The sequence below is a fragment of the Lipotes vexillifer genome, unplaced genomic scaffold (assembly GCF_000442215.2).
Source record: "Lipotes vexillifer unplaced genomic scaffold, Lipotes_vexillifer_v1.1 scaffold1267, whole genome shotgun sequence".
In the NCBI taxonomy this organism is placed as follows: Eukaryota; Metazoa; Chordata; class Mammalia; order Artiodactyla; family Lipotidae; genus Lipotes; species Lipotes vexillifer.
The window spans coordinates 268,519-279,255 of record NW_006790372.1 but is presented as its reverse complement, the minus strand read 5'-3'; the positions used below and the strand labels follow the sequence as shown (position 1 = coordinate 279,255).

General features: G+C 45.9%; 1 protein-coding gene across 1 annotated transcript in view; it reads left to right on the top strand.

Moving 5' to 3' along the window:
* COL4A6 (collagen type IV alpha 6 chain) overlaps positions 1-10,737 on the top strand; it is a 168,379-nt gene that overhangs the window by 92,961 nt on the left and 64,681 nt on the right. Inside the window, exons 3-4 of the mRNA XM_007463675.1 lie at positions 5,406-5,540; positions 6,725-6,769. Coding sequence (XP_007463737.1) covers positions 5,406-5,540; positions 6,725-6,769 — 180 coding nt within the window. The remainder of the gene's footprint in view (positions 1-5,405; positions 5,541-6,724; positions 6,770-10,737) is intronic.

The following is a 10,737-nucleotide window of genomic DNA, read 5'->3' as shown; positions in this document are numbered from 1 at the left end:
ATTGGATGTAGAAGATGGGGGAAAGAGAGAGGTCATGGAGGACCCTTGGGTTTTTGGCTTTATCAGCTTTGTAGATGGACTGCTATTTACAGAGTTAGTTCCATTAACTCAGGAGGAAGGATCTGGTTTGGGGAATGAGGCTGGGGAAAAGATGATGGGTTCAGCTTTAGTCTTGTTGAGTTGGAGTTGGAATATCCAGGTGGAGAGGTCTGGTAAGCCATTGGCTATAAGGATCTGACCCACTGAGAAGAGGAATCTGGTCTGGAGGTTCAGACTGGGGAGTCATTAGCTTGTAGATGAGGTCCCTTTGAGGAGAATGAGCATACCCTGAAGAGCTGCGTGTCCAAGAGATCCAGGACATCGGTGCTAAGAGGGGAAATACTCTCCCAGATGTGGAGTGCCCACTCATTCCTGGGCACACATCTCTGCCCCAAAGAGAGTTTCACAATGTTGTCTGTGCATTGCCCACTTATACTTAAGAGAAGGAGCATTAAGTACCTAATTATAGCTTCTCCATTTTACCATAAACATGCCTTAAAGAAGAGGGGAAACAGATACGTTCATGCTATCTACCAGGTGTGTTACATTCACTGACTCAGATGCTCCCAATAACCCTACACTAGAGCTATTATTTCTTGGAGCCCTTAGAAACTCAGAGTGCTTAAGTCACTTGCCCAAGGTCACATAGCTATTAAATGGCACTGAGATCTGACTCCAGGTCTGTCCTACTCTAGAGCCTGCACCATGATACCACCTAACAGCACTCCACCACATCCTGCAGTATAGCCAGATCCTTAAGAAAGCCTGTGCACACCGCTTTTCCCTTCTGTGCTTCATAAATACCATTTGCATCCCCTAGCTTAACACTTTGCTCTCCATTAAAATACAGATCCCCTGGGGAGAAGTAAAGCTCTAAGTTGTTGTCAGTCGTTTATGCCTCAGTGGGAATGAATTTCAGATTCTTCCTTAAGAACAAATTTTAATTTTATGGGAGGAGGACACTGGAACCTTGAGGGAGGGATAAAAAGGCAGAAACGGGTTTCGTAATGAAAAGTCATTCCCCTCTTAGTTTCATAGCTCTACTTGGTTGGAGGCATGTGCTGTTAAGGTTCTTAGATGCTATTTCTGCATATGTGTACTACTTTATATACAGGCCCATTTCTGGGTCAGCTAACCCCGTTATCTGGGGCTGGGGCTCGGGTGTGGTCTGATCGAAGGTGAAATTAAACTACACACTGGGGACTTCCCTGGTGGTGCAGTGGTTAAGAATCCGCCTGCCAATGCAGGGGACACAGGTTCGAGCCCTGGTCCAGTAAGATCCCACATGCTGCGAAGCAACTAAGCCCGTGCACCACAACCACTGTGCCTGCGCTCTAGAGCCCGCGAGCCACAACTACTGAGCCCGCGAGCCGTAACTACTGAGCCCGCGTGCGGCAACTACTGAAGCCCGCTCACCTAGAGCCCATGCCCCACAACAAGAGAAGCCACCGCCGTGAGAAGCCCGTGTACCTCAACGAAGATTAGCCCCCGCTTGCCGCAACTAGAGAAAGCCCGCGCGCAGCAACGAAAAGACCCAACACAGCCAAAATAAATAAATTCATATATATTTTTAAAAAGCCAGTGTTGTCCCAAGCATTATCTAAAAAAAAATCCCACTACACGCTGATCCCAACCCACTGTGGTCAGCAGGAGGCAGCCAGCCTGGGCCTTAGGCTCAAGTCCCAGCTCACTCTCTTGAGAATTAGACCCCGATGTGCATATTTAAAATACCGAGCAGATGGAGGCAGGAGAGCTTGTTGGAAAGACTTGGAGGACTCCCTTCTGCCCTGTCTGGGTCTGTTTGCCAAAATAAATGACATGTATCAGGGCAGGGCATTGGTCCAAGCCCATTGAAATTCTGCTAGCAGTCCAAACAGTGATGATGTTTCAGATTGGTTCTGTGAAATGATCAGTTAGGAAGAGAGAAATGATGTGTGAGCATCTGGCTACTGCAGCCTACTGATGGGGACAGTCCCAGGGGCGGGCCTGGGGTGAGGGGGAGCAGGCTCAAGGACCCCCCCCCAGGACATCTGCCACTGGCAAACAGGGAGAGAGCCACACACTGGCAACGGGTGGTCTAGTTTGAGTCCCACGCTGTCCCTCACTAGCTACGTGACCTAAACAAGTCCTTCCCGTTCTCTCGGCCTCCTTTTTCCCCCTGTGTATAAAATAGAGCCTGGATGGAACGGTCTCTAAGGGCCCTTCTTGCTCCAACATTCCGTGACTTCTCTGACACTGGTTTGATTTCTTTTTCTCTGTAGTGGGAGAGGGAGAGGCCCACCCACCCACCTGCTTATCTGTAGCCGCTATGTTCTCACACTGCCCTCTGCTGGCCGTTAGGAAAAGTGCCACCGATAGCTTCTTTGGAGGAAAACAAGCGAACAAACCAAAAAAAGCACTTCATCATTATTGATTTAGTTTTAAGCGTCAGCAGTCCACTGGGCATGGTGACAGAAAGCCTATGCATTGGAGACGAGGGAAGGGATCATACAGCTCTACGCACAGAGTTAGCATAGCTAGAGATGGCTGACAGAACAGCCCAAGAAAGAAATGTCTCTCTCAATTTTTTTCTTTGCCATCTTCGTCTGTTCATGGTGCTCTGTGCCGCCGTGTGCAAGCAAGGACCTCAGTGGATAGGAAGCCTCCTTGTCTCGTATCCTAGGACTGCAGGCTCCAGAAGGGCCTGGCACCACACTAAAGAGGAAGTTCTGGACCAACAGCGCCTCAGAGGCCTTAAGACATCCCGCAGGCCCTGCTTCTGTCTGAGAGGTTTCCAGCCGGGACCAGCCCAGAAGTACACCTTCCTCCAAGGGGTACCGTTTCAAATGCCCCTTTGGAAAAAGAATTTGAATTCAAAGAATCCATGAGCTCTTTCAGAGACTCACTTTAAGCTCTCTGACTGGAATGGAGGAGTCGTCTGTGTGGCTATGGTAAATTCAGCCTGCCCTCCCAGCCAAGAGAAAGGGAGCGGGCCATGGACGCCTGCCTTTTCTGGATGGAATCAGATTTCCTGTTAAATCCAGCCAGAGAATTGCCTCACTCCTATGTCTCTTTGCTTATTCTTGCTGAGTGTGCACTCACAAAGGCCAGAGACCAGGGCTGGAGGGTGCCAGCCCCTATGCCCACACCAGGCACTGCTCGGGCTCTAGTGATGTGAGCGAGGTGGGAATTGGGCCACGCCACAGTCTGCCCTCTCAGTAGCTGTTCAACGGTTTATCATGCTCTCACCTCCCCTCCCTTGATGCGCGAAAGCTTTGGGCAGGGCTCGGATTTGGGTCAAGCATTCAGTGCCCTGACTGCATCTCCTTTGCTAGTAATAACATGGTCTCGCCAAACCTATCGTGCCTCTCATCCTCCCACCAACCAGTCCTTTCCTCCCCCAACAGCTGGTTCTTATCTGTCTCCCTTGTTCCAGCCTCAGGCAGGCTGCCCTGGCCTCATGCTCTCTCTCTCTCTCTCTCTCTCTCTCTCTCTCTCTCTCTCTCTCTCTCTCTCTCACACACACACACACACACACACACACATGCACACACGCGGGTTCTCCCAAACACTTGTTGATGAGTTTCAGCCCTGAAACACTGCCTTCCTCCCATCCCTCCTGTGTCCCCAAACCTCTAAGGGTTCCCTATTTCCTGCCACATCAAGTCTTCAACTTCCCTGCCTTGCTTTCCAGGCCTACTTCAGCTGGGGCCCACTCAGCCTTTCCAGTGTGGCCCGTGACTCCCCTGAGCTGTGGACAGAATGTAAGCATTCCACAAACCCTCCATGGCCAACCCTGCCTTTGTGTTCCCGCAGCACTTCTGCTCCATTCCAGACTTGAGCTGTTTGCAATGGTTTTGTGTACATTAGTCTTGAAAGCTAGGCCCACATTTTAGACTTCTTTGTTAATCCTCAACCACAACCCAGCACTATTTTTTTAAGTGTTGTTCTTTTACTTTTTAGTTGTGTGCGTGGGTGTGTATACAGCGAAAATTTATAAGAGTAATAAATAAGAGAATCATTGTAAACAGAAGTCCAACCAACAGAAGGTAAGAATATAAAAAGTAAAAGTTAACCTCCCACCCCATCATTCTCAGAAATAAGCCTGTTAAGCATTCTGCAGCCTAGCACCCTCTGTAGGTTGCGTGTTAGGGGTCGGGAAAGTTTGATTGGTGGGTGGCAGCCGCAGAGAATTGCATCTCCTTGGGAAGAGCATCTTTTACTTCTTTGCAAGAGTCCCAGGTCTTCGTGGGCCTGATTGACATTTGTGTCTCCAGTACGTGACTCTAACCACTGCATAAAGCATCTTTCCTCTTCTCAGCCCTTTCAAAAGTAAATCTTGAAGGTGAATATTAAAGGGCATGTTTAATGGACTTTTCTCAGAGTTTTGCACAGGTTTGTAGGAAATTGAGGACAGTCGGTAAAAGGGGCTAAGGGGCAGAGATGGAAGTGTTTATGAAAATAGGCTTTCTACCTGATAAGGTGTTGTGTTCTCTGAGAGTTAATGCACATTACTAATGGTTTTCATTTTTCTGCCAAGAAAATTCAGTCCCTTCTGGGATTTGTTCTAAACAGACTAGCCGGCCTCTGTTGCACCCACTGGGGTTAATTCTCTATCTCGGTCAGCTAGAAAATGTCAGCCTGAACTCTCAGACTTAATTGTTACAGACACTTTATCACCAGGGCATTCAAAATCCTCAGGCTTCTCCCTCTTGCTATCATAATTGATACTTAATGGATATTCTCAGGCTTCTTGGATTTTGCACATTCAACACTGTACAGATGGCGGGGGCGCAGGGGCATAGAGAGGGAGCAAATAAACAATGTGTGTGTGTTCGCTGTGAGTGTCTGTTTCTAGTTGCAGTGCCGGGGTTCTGGGAACTGCCATCAAAGATAAGCTGACAGGTTGGTCAACCGTGGGTTTCTGGGTTCCCCTCCCTCTGGCCCACCGAGGCAGTGTTCTCCAGGCACAGCCATTTCCGGACTTCACTGCAAGCATGCGGTTGGCCATTTGGACATGGGTTCGAAAACGTCCTGATGCTCTCCAGAGTTCTGTTCTTTCACTCTTCTGATGGCCTAGCATTAACTAGGAAGAGGACAATATTATCCAGCCTGAATAACTAATCTCCTAAGAAGTACAAAGTTGAAGGATCTTGGTGCACATGAATCTTATTAAATGTGCTTATAAAATATGTCCTATCCAAATAAGCTTAGCAGCCCCTAAAATAGCCTGTTCTGATCCGTGTCTGGAACTTTGGCATGCTTCATAGGTCTCTAAGCCAAAATTATTTAGTGAAGTGATGACAGTGTTCCTTGTGCGTGGGAAAATGGGAAGCGGAGATGGTAAGTCCTCTGTTGACTAATCGTACTCCTTCTGTCCATCTTAGGGGCGACCAGGACCAATCGGAATTCAAGGTCCAGTGGGTCCTCAAGGATTTCCTGGCCCTAGTGGTTTATCAGGGTTGAAAGGAGAAAGGGGCTCCCCAGGACCTCTGGGACCGTATGGACCAAAAGGAGATAAGGTAAGAACACCAAAGCTTGATTTTTCCTTTGACTCATGGGCTGTGAGTGTGAAGGTAAAAGGTTCTAAATCTCAGTTCTGTTTATTTATGGAAAGAATACTAATCCCAAATACCTTGGTGCCAGGCTACATACTTTAATAAGAGACAGGCTGGGTGTTGTGCTGCTACAGCCCATTTTTGGAGAGGTTCCCATAGCCAGCAAGTCAGAAAGTGCATGTATAAGCTATTTGCTAGACAAGTGGGCTGACCGTGGTGGGAAGTCATGTGGGTTTGAACTGGGCATGGGTCAGGAGGCCAATCAACAGGGCAGCAAAGGAATCCAAGCAAGGGGAACGGGATGCAAGGGGTTAGGATGCTTGGAAACCAGCTGGGCCACATAGGGAAAGAGATGCAAGAAAGATTGGTCATGTCATGGTGGCTGGCTGACTGAGGTTAGCAGTTCAGTTTATGTTATCTGCCGATTTTAATCACCTCCTATTTACCCCATTGGTGAGGGAGGGATTCCTACTCTAGGGTCCTGGGGATAGCCAAAGATATGACACCTGACACTGGACAGAAGAGATCAATAACAGGTTTATTAGTCACATACACTCACAGCACAGGGGAGGAGGACATCACACCCCATGCAGGGCCACACAGGGCTTGCGCTCTGGAACAGAATGACCCACAGGGGGCTGTGAGAAGCAGACTTTTGTCATGTCAACAGGGTGAGTGCCCCTTGATTCTCGAGGGAGAGTATGACTGGCTTGTTTGAATAATTCAGTGGGCCAGCAGGGGACGGAAACCCACTACTCAGGAATAAGCGAGAACTGCACCTGGTCTATTTAATAAGAAGGGTCGTTTGCCCGAGAGACCTTATCTTCAGAAGCAGAGTGGAGAAGTGAACTTTTGCTTAGGCCACTTGAGGCCCTCCCAGTTTTCCCAGATGTCAAGGCAGCATGTAATATTGAGCCTTATTTTTAGGTCTTACACCACATTGTCTAAGACAAGAACTGTCCAAGACCTTAGGTAGAGGCTAGTGATTGCTTGGAAGTGGAATAGGGAGCAAGGCGATGCAATGTGGGGAGGGAGGTACAAAATACTTCTTAACGACTTAGGTCATGAATCACATGAACAAACCCACTTCATCTAATGGAGATCAGTTATATCATCTCTTACATTCCTCTCCCTACTCCTTTTCTTAGGGTCCCATGGGAGTTCCTGGCTTTCTTGGCATCAATGGGATTCCGGTGAGTGTGTTCATAGAAGCATTTTTGAAATTTATTTTATTGAAGTATAGTTGATTTACAATGTTGTGTTAGTTTCTGCTGTGCAGCAAAGTGATTTAGTGATACATATATATATATATATATATATATATATATATATATATATATATACATTTTGTTCATATTCTTTTCCATTATGGTTTATCACAGGATACTGAATATAGTTCCCTGTGCTATACAGTAGGGCCTTGTTGTTTATCCATTGCACAGAGGCATTTTTAATACAACCTCTAGGTTCTGCCTCATAGCTCAAGCACTTTGGCCTTAACAACATCCTGTCTCAGGCACACATGCTCAGGGTCAAGTGTTGAGATGTGCGTGTTAAGGCTTAAAGGGCAGTGCTCATCCACAGTTTCCTTGGGATTCAGTTACGGGCAGAGCTAAACCATATGGTTGGGGGATGCAGAGACATGTGCAGGCATAAAAGACCGTCAGTATCTTAGACAAAATGAGTTAGGTCTTATGGCTTGAGGGGAGCTTTCATTGGGGATGAGGGACTGGTGTGAAGACAGTGCCACATTAGAGCACATACATCCTCATTATAAGAAAATTAAGGGGGTACATGAAATTAGATAGAAAAATACTTAGTGATACCTTAATACATTTAATTTTAATAATTTCTTTCTTCAGCCTTATTTCAGAGTGAATTTCCCTTTAGTTGTTTTTTTTTTTCTTTTTGACTCTTAAATACAACTTTTAAAGGTTATACTCCATTTATAGTTACTATAAAATATTGGCTATATTCCCTGTGGTGTACAATACATCCTTGAGCCTGTCTTACACCCAATAGTTTGTACCTCCCACTCCCCCATCCCCTATAGTGCCCCTCCCTTCCCCCACCAGTAACCACTAGTTGGTTCTCTATATCTGTGAGTCTGCTTCCTTTTTGTTATATTCACTAGTTTGTTGTATTTTTTAGATTCCACATATAATTGACATCGTACAGTATTTGTCTTTCTCTGTCTGCCTTATTTCGCTTAGCATAACACCCTGCAAGTCCATCCATGTTGCTTTAAATGGCAAAATTTCAGTCTTTTTTATGGCTGAGTGGTATTCCATTGTGGTATGTATATACCGCATCTTCTTTATCCATTCGTCTGTTGATGGACACTTAGGTTGCTTCCATATCTTGGCAGTTGTAAATAATGCTGCTGTGAACATTGGGGTGCATGTATCTTTTTGAATTAGTGTTTTTGTTTTTTTCAGATATATACCCAGGAGTGGAATTGCTGGGTCATATGATAGATCTATTTTTATTTTTTTGAGAAACCTCCATACCGTTTTCCACAGTGGCTGAACCAGTTTATATTCCCACCAACAGTGTAGGAGGGTTCCCTTTTCTCTACATCCTTGTCAACATTTGTGATTTGTGTTCTTTTTGAGGATAGCCATTCTGATAGATGTGAGGTCATACCTCATTGTGGTTTTGATTTGCACTTCCTGATGATTAGTGATGTTGAGCATTTTTTCATGTGCCTGTTGGCCATCTGCATTCCTTCTTTGGAAAAATGTCTATTCAGTTCTTCTGCCCATTTTTTAATTGGGTTGTTTGTTCTTTTGATATTGAGTTGTATGAGCTGTTTATATATGTTGGATATTACCCCCTTATCAGTCATATCATTTTCAAATATCTTCTCCCATTCATTAGGTTGTTTTTTTTTTTGCTTTGTTGATGATTTTTACAAAGTGGCTACTCCTAAGACCACTTGAAGACAGCCTCTTCCATTCATCCTGAGGAACTGGCTTTGCTGGAGATAAGTGGGGAGTCTGGAGCTTGCAGACATCTCCTTTTCCCATTCCATCCAGCCCAATCCCTTAGTTTCTCCATTTTCACCCAATATCCCTACTTATCCTGCCACTGGAGGTTGCATGGTAACATTTCTCCAGCCTTTAAGATACAGTATTTGGAACTTACTGCTATCGCTTTTTAGTTATATCCTTCAGCACTTCTCTATGTATTTAATCTTTAGCCTGAACTGTGTTTGCCTCTAGCAGTGGTTTTCAACCTTAAGAGAAGAACCAAATCTTGTGTAGAAGCTCAGCATATATGGAACAGGAAAAAATGGAGCTCCTCCGTTTGAGGGAAGTCCTACATCATGCCTTTATCTTTCAGACAACCTCTAAGGGGTTCTTTTGAATCATATCAAAGCAGTTTGGCAAACTCTTGACTTAACAGCTTCTTGTGTTACACTACATAATCATCTAGTATCAGCTAAGGGGGTTCGAATTTCTTTGTGCCAATCTATAGGTATTTCTTGAGTACCCGCTATGTGCTAACACTCTACTATGGGAGTACAAAAAAGGCATATGGCTCTGCCCTCAAAGGTATTATCATCCGATTCACATTTTCCCCAGGTCTCATATACATTTGTGGATTTGGAGAATAGAAGGCTCACTTACCTTGTATTTGTTATACGTATCAACAAATCGGCCCTCATATTTCTGCCTGTTATTCAACTGCAGAGTCTGAAAAATGCCCAGGAAGGGGCCAGTGGGGAAATAAGTGGATGGGGTTGGCCACCCTTTAACGCCATCCCCTGGCGCTTTCTCATGGCTGTGTTCTGTGACCACGTCGTCCAGAGTCTCCACTCAGAATGTGTATCTTGCGGGAACCAATGGGTGAGGGAAACTAGCAAACTGGAGGCCACCTCTTCCATTCATCCTGCAGAGCTGGCTTCACCAGAGATGAGTGGAGGATTTGAAGCTCGCAACAGTACTATACCCTTCCTCCTGTAGTCTCTTTTTAATGGGGGCTGGAAGGAAATGAATCCTGTGAAGCAGAGGCTGATTCCAGTTCTGAGCTGGAACCCACCCCAGAGTCCAGCTGGACACTTCTGCCTCCAACTTGTGGCCAACAGAGCCAGAGGGCTTCTAGAAATTGACCACTTCTCTTTGAGGGCTTCGTTGCTTGGGAGAACGAGTCGCAGCTGTCCAGATTCCTCCAAATGAGTGCGCTGCTCCCAGTAGAAGTCCCCACTCCCTTGGCCCTTCGCTCGGCCCTTCCCTTGACCTAAGGTTGCACATTTTTCCTTTTGACTTTCAATCGCTTTAGCTTCAGGCTCCAAGCCTCACTTACTCTAAGAAATGATTATCCCCTGTTCCCTCCCTCTCTTCCAGCTATTCATGATGTATTAATGAGCACCTCCTGTTGACAGCTTACCTCTCCTTTCCATCTCTATTCTTCCAGGAGTCTTTGGTGTCTGTCCCACACACTCTAGCTCCTTATTACATATGGTGCATGGTATTTATTGACTGTCTTGTATCATAGCCTTATCTAGCTCCTTGAAAGCACGGAGTCTGTCTTCTGCTCCTCTCAGAGGCCTCAGAGACCCCAAGGCTAAATTCAGCATAGAGTAGGAACTCCAGAAATATTGGGGGGGACTGACTCCAACCTCTATTGCCTATAGAAGCAGCAGTTCTCAGACTGGCAAGACTCCCTCAGACAGAGGAAAACACAGATACCCTCAGCCCAGTCAGGCTAATGATTTTGCCCAACTCTCAGCAGCACTTTATTAAGCCATTTGGCTAAAACCAACAGCTTCCCCAAAGCACATCTTACTAAACTGGATCACTGCACAAATCTGGTTTCCCCTCTTGATATTGGCGGACTGCTCACATCTGTGTCACTGGTTTTGGTCCCAGAACTCCATTTTTGCTGTCATGTAGACACTTTCCATATGAATGAGCAAGAGCATCCAAGTCTGTGCACTAAGGGGCACGGCCACCCGTTGAGAGTGAACAAACAAGCAGTCATCAAGATATTCAACATTAAAACAACGTGGACGAGGGGTGGTAGGGCTGTGGCTTTTAACGATATCACAGCTATGAGTTGGGCTGTTGGCACCCACAGGAAATGTAGGTTGAGCCAATGTTTTCAGTTCAAATAAGTTGGAAGCAGAAGTTTTCAAGTTGTCCTTTGCAATTTATGT